Source organism: Lissotriton helveticus, chromosome 5_1, assembly GCF_964261635.1.
Source record: "Lissotriton helveticus chromosome 5_1, aLisHel1.1, whole genome shotgun sequence".
NCBI classification, from domain to species: domain Eukaryota; kingdom Metazoa; phylum Chordata; class Amphibia; order Caudata; family Salamandridae; genus Lissotriton; species Lissotriton helveticus.
In genome coordinates, this window is record NC_136065.1 from 455,200,273 (window position 1) to 455,218,500 (window position 18,228).

Genomic DNA, 18,228 nt, shown 5'->3' on the forward strand with positions numbered 1-18,228 from the left:
ATCATGACCCTAAGTCTGGCAGGGTATAACATTGCATACTCCAGGTTGTGCTCCCGCAGTCTGTGCTTTAAGGGTGCAAATTGCTGCCTCGCCTCCTGCACCTTCACGGTGAAATCTGGAAAAAGCGAGAGCGAAGAGCCCCCAAACGTGAGCTCATGCAGCTCCCTAGCAAGCGTCTGCGCCGCATCCCTGTCTCTATATTTTAACACCTTAGCAATCCCAGGGCACGGTGGGACACCAGGAGGGGTCTAGGCACCAGGGAGCGATGAGCGCGCTCCACAACAACATGGCTGAGAATTTATCCCAACGCAAGAGATTCACCAATATCTGCTCAGCAAACACCTCTATATTGCCCATGGCTGTGGTTTCAGGGAGGCCCGTGATGCGTATATTGCAGTGCCTTGATCTGGCTTCCAGATCTTCAGCCTTGTCCTGAAGGGCCGTGAGTAGCTGAGAATTATTTGTTTCCATTTGGGCATCTTCTACTTCAGACACCCTTCTCTCCGCCATGTCGAGCCTCTCAGCATGTTTATCAATACGCTCAGACATGCGGTCCAACTGATAGGCCAGGGAGTCGATTGTCCCATTGATGTTGATCAAGCTCTTCTGCGTGTCTGACAATATATGGCGGATATCCCCTTCAGGCTCCTTATCAGTGTCCTCTCGCTTGCAGATGGAGCATCAACACATCCCTTCCTGTGCGCGATTTACGCTGCTCGAACTACAGCTTGAGCTGCGATTTGTCCACCTCACTCCTCACCAGGTGTTTATATCAGGCCTCACTCGTGACTGGTCACTGTGCGGGACTCCAGACTGCCATCCGCTGCTCGTCAAATGCTCCGCCGCCATCTCACCTTGCGGATCATGCACACCAGTAGGGCCCACAAAGGCAGCTCACTGTCACAACATGCCCCACGGCGTGAGGCCGAGGACCCAGCAGGCATCAGGCAGCTCTCTTCCCAGGGCCCATCAGCGCGGACAGCAGGGGCACGTCAGGTGGCTTGATGCGATGCTCCATCGCACTCGTTGATTGGGCAGAGAGTCTCCGCAACACCCCAGCTTTCACCGCATCAGGGCATCGGAGCGTACCAGCCTTGTCGGGTGTGTTGCGATGCTGCCGTAGACGCAGGCTGCATCGCGCACCCCAGCCAAGCCGCACTCAGGATACTTCAGAGCCGCTCTCCCGCAGCTCCGCCACCATCAATAATGACAACGCCGGGAAGCGCGCTCAAAGTGATTCAAATGGTGCCCGGGCTCATGTGGTTTATCCCCACGGATGAAGAGGATTCCTTTACAATTGTATTGATGGCTCCCGGAGCTCGCTTAAGCAGTGGCCATCTTACAGCCAGACAAGCTCCGCACCCCCTGGGCAACATTTTTTTGTGTGGCTCTTGCAGCAAGGTTTGGGAACATACCCCTGAAAAAAGAGAATGCAGAACAATAAGGTGCTTTATTGTACAGGGTAGGCTTCACGTCTATGCACTCATTTCTTGGGATCCAGTGAGCAAAGAAACACTTTTCATGCACAGTGCGTGCAGAGGACTGTACAACACTAAACTTAGAGTCAGGTCACAACTCAAGAAGAAAAGAGGAGCAAACCTCCAAAACATTTCCACTGAGCATTAGAAAGATGAACAGAGGGATCCTAGAACCAGAAATCTGGTTATCGTTTACCTTCTCATTTGGAAGTATAATATTTTAAAGGGAAGAAATAATAACAAAAAATGCATGCACAATTGCCAAATAAAACAATTCAAGATTCAAAATCATCCATTTGCATTGCTAGGTACAACACAATAAAACAGACACTATAAAGCTGACTACTTCTCATTTTAAAAATGTTCATATAAGACATGTAGGGGTATATTATCAAGAAACGGCGTTAAAATTATCGCCGCTTTAGTGGCAGGAAACTGCTGCTAAAGCGGCTATAATGGGCTTGATAATATGCCCTTGAGAATTCCCATAGAAGCCCATGTTCACACCAGAACTCTCTTTTTGATAATAAGCCTCGTAGTTTGGAGTGATAATGGCCATTCTATTGATATTTGTTGAAGTAGTGAAGGGAATTTCATTTCATTGAAGCCACATGCAATTTTAGAGGGAAACAGTCAGAACACCACGGTCTGAACCACGCGTGTTTCGACTACGCAAGCCCTACTATGCTTGCCATACCCACGCATATGCCATAACCACGCATATGCTTCGTTAAGGCAGTTCCCGTTGTAGCTGCTGGAAGATGGAAGCAGGAAGATGATGCGCTGAGGTAAGTGGGCTGTTTTGTTTTTTTAGGGTTGGGAAGGGGTTGGATAGGTTTTAGGGCAGTGGAAGGGTTTCGGATAGTTTAAGGGACTGCACAGGAGGGTGGGGGTGTCAGGGCAGTGTAAGTTAGGGTGCAGAGTTTTAGGCCTTAGGGCATTGGGAAGGGAATGGGTAGTTGGGTTAGTATTTAGGGCGGGTGGGGTCGGGGTAGGTTTTAGGGCAGTGGAAGGGGTTGGGGTAGTTGAGGGACAGTGCAAGGACAGGAAGTGTAAGTTAGGGTGCAGGGTTTTAGGCCTTAGGGCAGTGGGAGAGGAATGGGTAGTTGGGTTAGTATTTAGGGCGGGTGGGGTCGGGGAAGGTTTTAGGGCAGTGGAAGGGAAGGGGTTGGGGTAGTTTAAGGGACAGCGCAGGGGCAGGGTGCGAGGTAGTGTAGGGTTTTATGCCTTAGGGCAGTGGGAGGGGAATGGGCAGTTGGGGTAATTTTTACGGCTGGGAGGGGGTTGGGTAGGTTTTATGGCAGTGGAAGGGGTTGGGGTAGATAAAGGGACAGTGCAGGGAAGTGTAAGTTAGGGGGCAGGGTTTTAGGCCTTAGGGCAGTGGAAGGGAACTGGGTAGTTGAGTTAGTATTTAGGGCAGGTGGGGTCGGGGTAGGTTTTAGGGCTGTGGAAGGGAAGGGGTTGGGGTAGTTTAAGGGACAGCGCAGGGGCAGGGGGCGAGGTAGAGTAGGGTTTTAGGCCTTAGGGCAGTGGGAGGGGAATGGGCAGTTGGGGTAGGTTTTAGGGCTGGGAGGTGGTTGGGTAGGTGTTATGGCAGTGGAAGGGGTTGGGGTAGATAAAGGAACAGTGCAGGGGAGTGTAAGTTAGTGTGCAGGGTCGAGGTAGTGTAGGGTTTTGGGCCTTAGGACAGTGGCAGGGGAATGGGTACTTGCTGTAGTTTTTAGTGTTGAGTGATCGGGATAGGTTTTAGGACAGTGGAAGGGGTTGAGGATGGTTTATGGAACAGCGCTGGGGAGGCTGGGGTGGTGGGGTGGTCGGGGGATGCGGGGTAATGGCGACCTTATACATAAACAAAGTGGAATCCACTCTAGTGGTGGTAGTGGTCCCTACAGTGGTGGGGAGCACACAGTGTTGTGTAGAATACCCCTCACACACCAACAGGCCCCTTGGTGTCATGTTTCATCATCGGGGTCTTCGCACCCCTCTACGGGATTCGGCGTGCTCCGACTTACGACTACGTAGGAGCACTTGAAGTGAACTATGTGTTGGTGAGTGTGGAGGGGTTATTGTGTGAGTAGTGAAGTGGTGAGAGGTGAAGGTTTAAAAAATACCTGGCACGTAGGGTGAAAAATAAAATTTATTAAGCCCTCGGCTGGTATTGTTAAAAGGGTGCAGGGTGAGGTTGTCACTGTATTATAATGTACATCAACCTCAAAAAGTGCGTCGACATGACATGTTTCGGAGTGTGGAAACTCCTTCTTCAGGACGAGGGAGTGCACAAACCTCTTCACCTTACTCACATGTAGTGTAGATGTTAAAGTGTTAGTTACAAAAATAAAATCTACAGAAAATTAGGTGTAATGTTCCTAATTATGTTTTTATGATCAAGAGGTCTGTTGCGCCCAATTGGCGATAATAGAACAAGACCTGTGAAGATAAAGCGCATAGTAAATAAAAAACATGTGTGTCCTTGTCTTTTTCTTACAGGGTTCCAGACCACACTAGGTCACAGATTACCCTATTTTTTTGAACAGACATTTTCTGATGATAATCTATATCCTAATGTGATGTTTTTTATTTACTATGCGCTTTATCTTCACAGGTCTTGTTCTATTATCGCCAATTGGGCGCAACAGACTTTTTGATCATAAAAACATAATTAGGAACATTACACCTAATTTTCTGTAGATTTTATTTTTGTAACTAACACTTTAACATCTACTCTACATGTGAGTAAGGTGAGGAGGTTTGTGCACTCCCTCGTCCTGAAGAAGGAGTTTCCCCGATGATGAAGCATGACACCAAGGGGCCTGTTGGTGTGTGAGGGGTATTCTACACAACACTGAGTGCTCCCCACCACTGTAGGGACCACTACCACCACTAGAGTGGATTCCACTTTGTTTATGTAAATTGCCAGGGGAGATCGAATCCACTTTTCCTCTCCCTCCCTCCTTTGTTAAAAGACTTAATGGTGACCTTAGCAACACATACCCTTTCACCATTCATGCCTATACCACGAAATTGCGTGGTAAAGGAATGCGTGGTTAAGATGCATTCGTGGTTGGTTTGCGTGGTAGAGGCATGCGTGTTAAACCATTCGTGCTTCTATCATACAACCAATTTTAGAACTATTAAGTACATTTATATTTTTAATTAATATTTAAGGTTGCTCATCTATTAGAATGATCCATTTGAATACAATGAAAATGTTTCTGCTGCCTCTGGTGACTTCAGCTTTTATTGCATGGCTTCATATGCGATGCTAGTCAATACTGCATGGCATGTATGCAACATATTTCGAGACACTGATCTCCTGTATAACTGAGGAAACTGCATGCTCATTTAGGGCATCTCAGCAGTAATTGAGGACAGTTCAAAATGACTTTTATTACTTTACTGTTATAAGTCAAATTGATCATGCTTGGACTAACTTGTGAAACTACTTGATCAATGTGGTTCCATTTTCTGCATCTATCAGCGGGCTTTGCAATGATAACTTAAATGGCAAAGAACTTATAGTGATTTATGAAATATTTTGTACCATGTTGTGTTTTAAAGATTTTAATTATATTATACTTGCTATCAAATTGTGTTATGAAAAAGAGCAATTGTGTAAACGAGTTTCCATGTAGAAGTGTTCTTATTTAGGAAATTGTTTTGGAATTGTTATGGTTCTTGTCTAAACATTGCTTTTTTGTCACTCTTAGATATTCAGAATTGACTTTAATTTAGTGTCCCCCAGGCACTCTGTGGTCATAGGGTGCCCCAAAAATGTATGGTTCTGCCTTGATGCCTACAGTCAGTACACTTGAGTGGCCTTTCATTCAGTACCGATTGATGGTTTTTGTTGCCTCTCATATAATATATTTAATCCCTGAGTGCAAGACTTTTAAGCTTAAGAAGGATAACCAGAAGGCTCGTATACAACAAACATGTTTATTATTTAGACTTTTGCCGGCAATGCAAACAGTGCACACAAGAGGGTGGTTGGCGAGGGCCAGGAATAGGAAGTTCAATTTTCTACAAGAAAGAAGTATGGCTTACACCTCCACTTCCTCTGTGCACAGTAAGCTTCCCAAACCCAAACTTTATGATGAGCCATGAATAAATACTACTTACATAAAGCACTTGACCTTTTGAATAAATGCCATTATGATAAAAAAAAGTACAACATAAATTCCTTCTGTAATAGAGGGTGTTTAGACAGAATTTCGGAAACAAAAAGACTGAGGGACAAAATATTGTATCAAGAATATAGAGGACAAACATATCATGAAGGTAAGTTTCTATAGGTAATCAAAGTTTTACTATATATAACTCCACATATATGTACCTTGACGATGTGTGTGTATATATATATATATTTTTTTGTTTGTTTTCTTTTTTCTTCAAAGTACGTAGATGTGGAGTTAAGAATGGTAAAGCTATACTTACCTATTTGCACTTACCTACTGAATATTTTGATCCTCAATATTTTTGACATTAATTTTGTCCACACAATGTTTTTGTTTCCGATGTTCTGTCAGTGATCCGTAACTGAGCTCTCAAGACTCCAGTGCAGAAGATACCCATGCTTAACCCATCCGCCTCATAAGCGAGGATCGAGTTGTCCTTTTTACAACAAACAAATACTGGCTAACTGTTCATATTCCAGGGATTTTCCAAAATTGGGGAACCTTAACCACCGTATTCAAAGTCAGTAAAATAGAAACATTGTTTTTCATATACATGAGGGTTTGATTTATAGCACTTTAATATACACAGTGAGAGTTTTCTACATAATGTTTCCTGTTTCTGTTTCTTTTCTGATTCTTCTATTCTTGTTTCTTACAAAAATACTGAACATTTTGAAAAACCCCTGTCCAAGTGTAAAGCCTAATCTATACATGCAGATACTGATACTATCCCACATTCTTTCTTTCTGGTCCCAGTGCTGGAGCAGATACTGCATTATATTTTGGTCCTGTAGAACATTTCACCAACACCTCAAGGTTGCTTGTGTTAGCGTGTGGTCTCATAACGAATATCCTTCTGGTCCGACGTTGTGGTGCATTCCCCAAAGTCTTTTTCCTTCTGCTCCAGACAAAAAGTACTGAACACTTTGGAAAACCGTTGTTCAGGTATAGAGCCTTTGCTAGACCTGCAGATAACCATGGTATTCCACGTTCTTCCTTTCTGGTCCCAGTGCTGGAGCAGATACTGAATTATATTTTGATCCTGTAGATCATTTCACCATTGCCTCAAGGCTGTCTGTGTTAGTCTGGAGGATCATCAGGAATAGTATGCTGGTCTGGTGGGTCTCCCAAAGTCTTCTTGCTCCAAGTGTTGGAATATTTCAGGCGATTCTGCGCAAGCTATGCTGCAGTCCAGCACATCAAGAACGTGATCATTTCACAATAAGGAGCTCATGATGATCAGCGAATTAGAATCCCTTTTGTATAGAAGAGAGATATCCAAATCCAACTTCTTGCTTCAAGAACCCCGAAGACTTGGTAGGACTTCAACATCTGCTACCCATCTCCATTGCTTTTTCTTGCTGTGCTTTAGTTTCCGATCTAGGGATATTCCTTAGGACTTCTAGTACGGCCTTATAGCAAAACTCGTACTGATCCTACAAAGAAACAAGTTTAATTAGCTTAGAATCCAATGATAAAGCTTAGACTTTAGTAGTATGCATGTAGAAAGACTGTGTATAGGAGCATCATCTTACTACAGATTAAAATATGCTGCATGTCCTCTCTTGGTTGAGCAGTGCGATCCAATACAAAGTATCATTATATAATACACACCACAATCAAAGTTAGCATGTCAACCCTTTATAAAGATAGGTGAGGAAGTTATAAGGGTTCACACCCTGAGTAAATAAGCATCATTAGTGAGGTGGATACATGTAGTAAATGGAGGGATTTGGTACGTTGGAAGGGAGTGGTCATTAAGACGTGGATTGAAAGGTAGGTAGGGGGTTCTCGGAAGAACGTACGCAGGATGGGAAAGTAGAGATGTTGCGTAAGGAGTATTAACTATTTATAATTTTACAAAAGAAAACATCTTTTGAGAGGTAACAAAACAATGAGTGATAGGGATCTAGAGGACAGACCAACAGTAGCTGCGGTGGATACAGTTTTGATATCCTGACTTTCTATGTGTTGTTGTAATAAGCAAAGTCATTTTACTTGAACTATGACAGGTAAAATATAGGGTTATTAGAAAGGAGTGCTCAGTGCATGGCTGAAGTGATTACATTTAAAGACGCCGGAGGTGAAATGATGAACATGGCTTTCATTCGCAAGTCAGAGAAAAGATGCTTTTGTCATTTCCTGATATCACTGACTGTTTATCAAAGTGATTTTTCATTTAAAAAAAATCTTCATATCTGCATTTACAAACTGATCAACACATTATTTCCACAGTTCGGTAAATACTTTAAATGATATTTTGTTTTGTCGGAACTCAATCATTACAATTCCAACTCTCAGTATGAATAAATTATACATCTTTAGGTTCTCTGCTGAATTGGCGTCCTAACGCCACCTGCTGCCCACCTGACTTCAGTGGTTCTCATACTGCCCGCAGAAGCTCTTTCCTACAGCTGGCTCTGTCCTGACTTTGCCTGCCTCACACAATTCTCAATTAACCTCATACACTCCTCAGCTGCCTTCAAACTGATGTCAGCATTCCTCCAGCTAACATATTTTGCCGGGCTCCTAGCGGTTGGACTTTGTGACACACCAATTAGGTGGTCCTAATGAACAAGAGCCTGGTCGTACTACCGTTCTGCATTGTGTTGTGCCCAGCCCTTTGTGGAGTGACGTAGCCCAAAGCCCTTACACCCTAAAGGTTATTTTCACAAAATGCTGCTGTTTGTGTTCTTCTAGTGCTTCAATAAGGCTCAATCTTAAACTGCAACTAGTTAAGAAAGAAGAGATGGGCATATTATCAAGGAACGGCGTTAAAATTATCGCTGCTTTAGCGGAAGGAAACTGCCGCTAAAGCGGCGATAATGGGCTTGATAATATGCCCTTGAGAATTCCATTAGAAGCCCATGTTCTGGTGTTAACATGGGCTTCTATTGGAATGCTCTAATATAATCAAGCCCATTATCGCCGTTTTAGCGTCAGTTCCTGCCGCTAAAGCGGCGATAATTTTAACGCAGTTCCTTGATAATATGCCCCAGAGTGCTTTGAACAACAAATCTTCTTCCAAACATTTGTAACATGTCTACATTTTGAACCATGACACTCAAAGGCACATTGGGAATGCAACAGCAGGGAATGTGCGCTTGTGTCCATGTGACCACAGTTTGCACCACCTGACTTTTGTAGCCAGAGGAAGCAGAGGGTAAGCCATGTTAATGGTTAACTCATGCCTTTGGCAGACATTAAAAAACCCATTCATTGCAACCAAAAAGAGGCTTCTGACCCCTATTCCACCATTGCAATTAACAAGGTGGAAAGGCAAACTCATTCTGGATATCCCTCCCCACCTAGCTGTGCCATATCGCCTGCAGGTGCTTAGTTAGACCTCTGATACTAGTGCTATCTTTGTGCCACTTGATACCCAGGGTCAGATTGATCAAAATTTGATGCAGCATAATGCAACAAGAAAACTTGCTACAGTGCGTCAAATGGAGCGGGCAGGAATGCACCATATTTACCCTGGCCACATTTTCAACATTTCACCCTGCCCTACCCTTGCCCTGCACCACTCACCTTGGTCTGGATCATCCCAAAACGCTGGGCTCTCATCTGTCTTACAATTTCCTTGATGCTGAACTGAAAGGAAAACAGGTGAAAAAAGTTGGTTAATAAGGCTTTGTGCAGTATTGCAAAGTGGCAACACAAGTCTAGCATCACCCTCTTCACATGGCACTACACAGCTGTCTTGGCATGTCACTACTAGGCCTGGGCATTGTTTGCGTAGCAGCACTCGTAGCTGATGACACTGTGTACTTGTCTGCACTGTGAAAAACTTGCAAAATAATTGCAAATGGCATCCTGGACAGTGCCAGTTATGATAAAATAACTATCTCTATCGTTATATGTTAAAGTGCATATAGTACTTTCACTACAGTGAACTGAAAAATTAGCAAGCAGTGAGAGAGGTGATGATTTTGGTATCCTCCCTAACCTAGGGGGAGTACTAAACAGATGCCTTGAAAACAAAAAAGCACATCTTATTGAACGATTTGGTGGTAGTCCCATCCTCTTAGGACCACCCCAAACACAGTTATTGGCAAAAAAACATTCCCAATCAAAGGCCCTGCAAAGCATTATGGGATGAGATTAGCTGTGGGCAGTAAATATTATGTAGTATCCAATGTCAAAATAATTCCTCAAAGAGCTGCAGTTGAACTGGTGGTTACTAGATGGGCCTCATTTATGAGGCCGTGCGTCACTTTTACGCTGCCGGTGCGTCACTTTTTGTGACACACCTGCAGCGTAAAAAATGTGCCTTGTTGCACCATATTTACAAAGTGACGCATCTAGGTAGATGCGTCACTTTGTAAACCCCTGCGCTACATTATACCTACCTCTGGTATAATGTATGCAGGGGGGGCGTTCTGACGCAAGAAAGGGTCATAGAAGTGACGCAGTGATATCTATAAGATTTCACTGCGCCACTTCTAGGACACAAATGCGTCAATTTCTTACGCCTGCCTCACAGCAGGCGTAAGACTGACGCAGGCCCTTTCACATGGGGCTTGCCCCATGTGAAAGGACACATTGCTGGAGTAGCGTCACTTTTGTGACACACTACAGCAATGCATCACTTTTGCGCCATACAGATACGTCAGAAATACTGACGTATCTGTAACTCCTTGCATCATGATGCGTCATACTGTAAATATGACGCATCATTGGTGTCGCGAGGAGGGCGCAGTGAAAAGTGACGCATCGCTGTTTTTACGCAGCTATGCGTCACTTTTCATAAATGAGGCCCTAGATGTCCCCCACGAGTCAGGTGCAAATGCTTGATGAAAGGGTTTCAATGGTTTTGCATTTGACTCGTGAGGGACATCTAGTAACGACTAGTGGAACTGCAGCTTGATGTAAGAATAATTTCAATGCTTTGCATTTGACCCGTGAGGGACATCTAGTAACGACTAGGTGAACTGCAGCTCTTTGTAGAATTATTTTGATATTGGATACTATAACATTCACTGCCCACTGCTAATATTGTCCCATAATGCTTTGCAGGGCCTTTGGTTGGGATAGTTTTGTTGCCAATAACTGTGCTTGGGGTGGTCCTAAGAGGATGGATGGGACAACCACTGAAGTTCAACAAAATGTGCTTTTTGTTTATGCTTCTTGTGTTCAAGGCAACTGCTTGGTCCTCTCCCTAGCTTAGGGGGGAACCCAAAATCCTCAGCTCTCTCATTGCCTAATGCTTTCATTGTTAAAGTTCACTTTTGTGAATTGATTATATGCTTTTAAGCATGTAAAAGTGCTTTTTCAAAGCAGGTGAGGATGTTGTTGATTAAGCTGCTACGCTACGTGAGTAAGCATACTACATGCAATTTGTGAAGTGCAGGGTAGTAGTATTTAGCCCAGGGTTAGTCACTACACTGCATCTTTGCCTCAGAGTTGGAAGGAGTACTTTCTTACCTGTAACTCCAGTTCTGTTGTAGGGGTATCTCTGTTATAGTTATAATCTAGTGAATAGAGCCCATGTGCGTGGACCCTGGAGCAATCAAACATCATCTCTTAAACTGTCTTCATTGCAGTCCTGCACAGACACTTAAGAGAAAATTAAAGACAATAATGCAGCCTGTACCTACAAGGCTACACTGTCCAGTACTTCTGCTAGAAATGCCAAGGATATAACATCAATCACACATATAACACAATCTGTCAAGTTTCACCCACAGAGAAACTTTCCTCCAATCACCAAATCCTTGGAATGATAGAGAGGAAGGTAGGGACAGACAAGCCTCCTTAGGCTGCCATTATGTGTCTGGAAAAGGGAGACCGTGCCTTTAAGGAACTCTCTGGAGACCCTCGGTATCCCAGCATGCTCAGCCCCTTCCTTTTACTTTCAGTTCTTTTTGAAGGTGCATAAAGCAAGGCCTGTAGCATACATCACAGTACCATTTTCTCCACCAGGGAGGAGGGCGAGCGCCTATGACTATAACAGAGATACCCCTACTTCAGAAGTGGAGTTACAGGTAAGAAACTACTCCTTCTGTAGTAGGAGATCTCTGTGTATAGTTATAATCTAGTGAATAGAATGGCAAGCCCATCCAAACAACAACCCGGCGGTGGAGAAGCTAGACAACACCACTATTGTGCGAACAAATTCCGCAGCGAAGCCTGCCCAACCTGAGCATCTGCTCTGGTATCTGTGCCCAGACAGTAGTGCTTAGTAAAGGTGTGGACCGACTTCCAAGTGGCCGCCCTGCAGATCTCTGCAATGGGAACATTTAGAAGCAAAGCTGTTGTAGCTGCTTTGCCCCTGGTAGAATGAGCCTTTGGCTTACCCCCTAAGGTCTTATTTGCTTTCTGATAACAGAGCTGGATACATGACACAATCCACCTAGGGATGGACTGTTTCGAAGTAGCCAGACCAGTCCTAACCGACCCATAGTTGACAAACAGCTGGTCGGATCTACGAATATCCTTGGTCTTATCCAGATAGAATTTCAACACCCTTCTGACATCCAGGGAATGAAGAGACCGCACGGCTGGAGTGGAAGGATTCTGGAAAAATGTTGGTAAATTTATAGTCTGATTAACATGAAAATCAGAAATCACCTTGGGAAGGAACTTAGGGTGAGTACGCATAACAACCTTAGCAGCATGAAATACAGTATAAGGTTCCTGACAACACAATGCCTGAATTTCACTCACCCTGCGGGCCGATGTAATGGCCACAAGGAACGCCGCCTTCCAAGACAGGTGCTGCAGTGAAGCCTTATGAATAGGCTCGAAGGGTTCCTTCATCAGCCTGGACAGCACCACATTCAGTTCCCATGAAGGCGAAGGAAACCGAACAGGAGGGAACACCTTCTTCAACCCTTCCAAAAAATCCTTAATCACAGGAATCTGGAAGAAGGATGTCTGTGAAGGGCATTTTCTGTAAGCAGTCAATGCAGCTAGATGAACCGTAATGGAATGATAATTAAGGCCAGACTGAGCTAGATGCAGAAGGTACGGTAGGATAACATCCTACTTGCAGGTCATCGGATCATAGTTCTTAGACATGCACCAGATGCAGAATCTCTTCCATTTGTAAGCATAAGAGGTCCTAGTAGACGGCCTCTTAGCCTCCTTCAATATGTCCATGCAATCCTCAGGAAGATTCAAGTGGCCATATTGCACTATCTCAGGAGCCATGCCACCAAACTCAACGATGAGAGGTTGGGGTGCACCATCTGCCCCCCGAACTTCGCGAGAAGGTCCGGCCGACACGGCAGCTGCCGATGAGGCAGGATTGACCGGTGAAGCAGGTCCGTGAACCACCACTGCCTGGGCCATTTCGGAGCAATGAGGATCATCAGCGCCTGGGACTGGGCCAGCTTGATGAGCACCGCCAGAATCAGGGGAATGGGTGGAAAAGCGTACAGAAAGCTGTTCGACCACCTGATCCATAACGCATTCCCCAGGGTCCCCGGTTGGTAATACCTCAAGGCGAAGTCGCGGCATTTGCTATTTTCTGCGGTGGCGAACAGATCCACGTCTGGAGTGCCCCACATGGCAAAGATGTCGTCGAGCACTTCGTCGTTCATGATCCACTCGTGGGTTTCTTGAAGCAACCTGCTGAGGGCATCCGCCTGAACATTCTGCACACCGGGCAGATGAGTCGCTGTTATCGTCAGTCCTATGGCTAGAAGCCAGTGCCAGATCGCCTGCGCTTCCTGTGACAGTGTGCACGATCTTGAGCCCCCCTGCTTGTTGAGGTAATACATAGTGGTCGTATTGTCTGTCTGCACAAGCAAGGAGTTGGTCTGGAAGGACGGATGAAAGGCCTTCAGTGCCAATTGAACAGTTCTGAGTTTTTGAAATTGATGTGATACGTGGACTCCGCCGGAGACCACGTTCCCTGGATCTGTAGATGGTCTGAATGCGCTCCCCAGCCCAGGAGAGACGCATCCGTCACGATAGTCTGAGTCGGGATGTCCTTGTGCAAAGGAACCCTCTGAGGAGATTCTCTGCTGAGCACCACCATCTCAGGGATTGTTGGGCGTGAATAGACAACTGAATCCGGTCGTCCCAACACTTTTTCCTCTGGTCCCACTGGTCTTCCAGACATTCCTGTAGCGGCCTCATGTGTAGGCGCGCGTGCGGAGTGAGGAAGATACAAGAGGCCATCGATCCCAGTAGAGAAGACACCGTCCTCATTGTTGTAGATGGAGCAGCTATGAGAGCGTGAGCCTTCCGAAGGATGGATAAGCGTCTCTCCTCCGAAGGAGACACGCTTGCCAACAACGTATTGATGGAGGCTCCCAAGTACTGCAGGCACTGCACAGGAATCGGGAGAGACTTGGACAGATTTATGTGCAACCCAGACTGTTCAACAGGACGGCCATCCTGTTGAAGTGCAACTGTGCTTCCTGGAAGGTGGAGGCTTTGATCAACCAATCGTCCAGGTAAGGGTAGACAAATACCTTGTTCTTGTTCTTTTTCAGGTGCGCTGCTACCACAGCCATGCATTTCGAAAAAGTCCTGGGTGCAGACTTCAGTCCAAACGGTAGTACGGTGTACTGATAGTGATTGGTGCCAACGAGGAAGCGCAGGAACTTCCGATGTTTCCGTGCAATGGGCACATGGAAGTACGCATCTTGCAGATCTATCGCACACAGCCAGTCCCCTCTCTGCAGCTGAGGATACATCTGGTGCAAAGACAGCATTCGAAACTATTCCCTGCGAATCCACGTGTTTGCTTGTCACAAATCCAGAATGGGTCTGAACTCGTTCTTGTCCTTCTTCTGGACTAGGAAGAAGCGTGAGTAAAGACCCTTTCCCCTTTGAGACAGAGGGACGTCTTCTATCGCCATTTTTCTTAACAGGGTATCGGCCTCCGCCTGGAGCTTGCGCAGCCGGAACTGCGAGCAGAACGGTGGAATCGCTGGAGGCGGACTGGTAAACCGAAGACTGTATCCATTGCAAGCAATATTCAGCACCCACTTGTCTTGAGTAATGTTTCTCCACTCTGCCAGGTAATGTTGGATGCTACCCCCCACCGGAGCGGGTAACGGATGAGGGGGAAGAAGCACCTCAGGGCCTAGACCCAGCCGGGCCTTTGGTCGTGGATGAAGCCTGCTAACCACCACGGCCCCTCTGGCGCTTTTGGAACGGGCGCCGCTGGAACTGCTGCTGCTGCTGCTGTTGTTGCTGCCCAGCCTATCGACCTTGCCCTCTACCTAGTGCCCCGTACCGTCTCTGGAACGAGCGGAAGGTCTTCTTCTGTTCCTTCGGCTTCTCCAATCCGACAGCCGTCAATGTCTCCGCCTCCGCCTTCATGCGGGCCATCTCCTCGTCCGCATGTTTTCCAAAGAGGGTCTCACCCGAGAACGGTAGATTGGCAACCCTCTGCTGCGCCTCGGGCTTCAAGGACGTCAGACGCAGCCAGGCGTGGCGCCTCACGTTGACCCCGTGGCAGTATCCGTGCGCTGCCAGGAGGGAGGAATCCGCAGCCGAAATGATCACCTGGTTGGAGACCATCAGTCCTTCATTAAGGATTTCTTGGAAATCCTCCCTGTTATCCCGGGGAAGGAGTTCCACGAACCGTGTTAGGGAGTCCCAGAGGGACCGATCATAACGTCCCAACAAGGCCGAGGCACTCGCGGCCTTCATAGACGTGAAGGCCCTCCCGCAGACCTTCCTGCCTGCCGAATCCATCCAGCGGCTCTCCTTGTCAGGAGGCACTGTCGATGACGGGGTGGTGGCGTGTTGCTTCCTCGCCACCGTCACAATCACTGAGTCCGGCGCAGGGTCCGAGCGAAGAAACACAGGATCCGAGTCCGGGGCCCGATACTTCTTTTGCAGCCTGGAAGGCGCTGATTTCGTAACCGCCGGGGTGAGGAAGAGCTCCATGGCGGCTTCCACCAGCCCTGGCACCAATGGCAACAAGGGGCGAGACAACTGTTTCTTGTGCAGGGTCTCGAAGATGACGGACGTCAAGGGCGTGAGCACCGTGAGTGTGAGGCCCAGCTTAGCCGCTCCTCGCAGCAACACCTCCTGGAAGGAGACAATGTCGTCGATCGGGACACCCTCGTCCGAGGGGAGTCCGACAGGGTCGGCGAGTAGTCCCTGGCACTGGACGAATCCGTGTGGTGGGATCTAGACCTGTCCCTCCTACGGCGCCATCTGGACCACATAGACGAGCGACGGCGACTCCTGGACCTATCTCTCCATCTCCGGCCTCGGACGTTCCGCGGGCCGGAAAGGAGGGCGCTCTGGAGGCCGAACCGGGAGCCTAGGTTGCGGAGGCCCCGTAGGTGGCATCGGCAATCGAGGCAGCAAGGCCGACCTTGGCGGAGCCGGTGGAGGAGGACAGTGAGGAGGAACCGGAGGCGGTGCAGGAGTAGGCTGTTGAGGCAGTGGCGGAGGAGTCGGGGTACGCGGAGGAGGATCCACAGGCAAAGGAGGAGGTATAGGCAACCTCGGTTTGGAGGGTGAGTCAACTTGAGAGTACTTCGAGCCCGGAGACTGTCCCACTCTCCTTTTCTTCTTCTTCTGTCCAGAGGGGGGCGATCTTGAGGCCCTACCCCTCGTAGATGAGCGACGGCGCCGCCAGGACCGTGTGCTCGCTGAAGCCGAGGACTCCGTCCTGGTCCTAGAACGTCTAGGCTTCCTCCTTGACGCTGAGCGTCCTTTTGACGTCGACAAACGTCTCCTTGACGTCGACGAACGTCGCCTCAACGTTGACGAGCATCTGCTCGGCATCGATGGCCGTCGCTTCGACGTCGACGGTCGGTGCCTCGATGGCGATCGTCTCCTTGACGACGGCGATCTCCTCGGCGTCGACGACCTCCATCTTGAAGCTGATCTTCATCTCGACGTTGCTGACTTACGTGTCGACGTCGACGGTGACCGGTGGTGTCGCCTCGACGGCGAGCGCCGGTGTCTTGACCCCTCGCGACGTTGATAATGGCTCGACGACGAATCAGTCCTCGACGTCGAGGTCTCGACGTCAGTCCCCTCGACGTCGATCATCGACGCCGCTTTGACCCAGAGCCCTGCGGAGACGGGGAACAGACTGTGGTCATTCCTTTCGACGCCGACGTCGAGGCCATCGACATCGAAGGAGACTGGTGGTGTTTTCTGGCCTTCTCCTTACTGGGGAGCCCCCCAGAGGCCTGCGTACGGGCAGAGGAAGGAGCCCCTTCATGCCCAGAACCACCTTGTCCTTGCTGCCTTCTCTGCTCCAAACCTTGGAGCCTTGTCTTCTCCCTGTCCTTCAGGGTCTTTTAGGGAACTGTAGACAGATATCACACTCCTCAGGAACATGAGAAGAAGGCAGACACAGGATGCACACCCTGTGAGGATCCGATTTTGCCTTTTTCCTAGAGCACTCAGGGCATTTATCAAATAAGGCAGGCATATTTGATAAAAGAGCAGTCAAAACACCAGAGAAACTCCAGCAAAGATGAAAAGAGGCAAAAACACGTCGAGTGAACACACTCTAACACTTTAGAAGTGAAAAATTAGTAGGAAAAAAAACAAAAAAGGGAGAGCTCAATGCTCCAGGGTCCTGCTAGCAGGAGCCGGAAAAAAGAACTGAAAGTAAAAGGAAGGGGCTGAGCATGCTGGGATACCGAAGGTCTCCAGAGAGTTCCTTAAAGGCACGATATCCCTTTTCCAGACACACAATGGCAGCCTATGGAGGCTTGTCTGTCCCTACCTTCCTCTCTATCATTCCAAGGATTTGGTGAGGGGAGGAACGTTTCTCTAAGGGTGAAACTTGACAGATTATGTTATATGTGTGATTGATGTTATATCCTTGGCATTTCTAGCTGAAGTACTGGATAGTGTAGCCTTGTAGGTATAGGCTGCATTATTGTCTTTAATTTTCTCTTAAGTGTCTATGCAGGACTGCAAAAAGACAGTTTAAGAGATTATTTTTGATTGCTCCGGGGTCCACGCACATGGGCGGGACTATTCACTAGATTATGACTATACACAGAGATTCCCTACTACAGAACTACAACTTTAGCAGGGCTGTCCCACAGCGCCAGCCTTTCTGTCTACTATCTGGTCGTGATGCAGTTTAATCCTCTCTCCTGAAATAGCTATGCGGCATATTATCAAAAACTGCGTTAAAATTATTGCCGCTTTAGCGGCAGGAAACTATAATGGGCTACCAATAGAAGCCCATGTTCACACCAGTACATGGGCTTCTATGAGAATTCACAAGGGCATATTATCAAGCCCATTATCGCCGTTCCTTGATAATATGCCCCCAGTCTGCTGGGTTCATGCTGCTTCTATGTATTATCTATTTCACGTAGTCGTGCATGTCTACTCGGTCATCTCACATGCCAACTCATGTCGGCTGTAAATAGATTGAGCTATGTATGATCTATTTCACGTAGTCGTGCATGTCTACTCGGTCGTCTCGCATGCCAACTCATGTCGGCTGTAAACAGAATGAGCTCCGTTGGGTTGGAATAAAAAACAATTAAGGACCAAGAAACAATTCAGCATGGGATGCATCCTACCTAGCTATTTAATACCATTCAAAATATCACCTCAGTAAGACATCCTGGCACCCAACGTTCCCAGTTAGGGAGACATTTAGTCATGGAAGA

At 47.2% G+C, this 18,228-nt stretch overlaps 1 protein-coding gene across 1 annotated transcript in view; it reads right to left on the reverse strand.

Moving 5' to 3' along the window:
- Positions 1–5,438: 5,438 nt before the first annotated feature.
- FRMPD2 (FERM and PDZ domain containing 2) overlaps positions 5,439–18,228 on the reverse strand; it is a 446,136-nt gene continuing 433,346 nt past the window's right edge. The window contains exons 42-43 of the mRNA XM_078640972.1: positions 9,188–9,250; positions 5,439–7,089 (exon numbers count right to left, since the gene is read on the reverse strand). Coding sequence (XP_078497098.1) covers positions 6,979–7,089; positions 9,188–9,250 — 174 coding nt within the window. The 3' untranslated portion in view covers positions 5,439–6,978. The remainder of the gene's footprint in view (positions 7,090–9,187; positions 9,251–18,228) is intronic.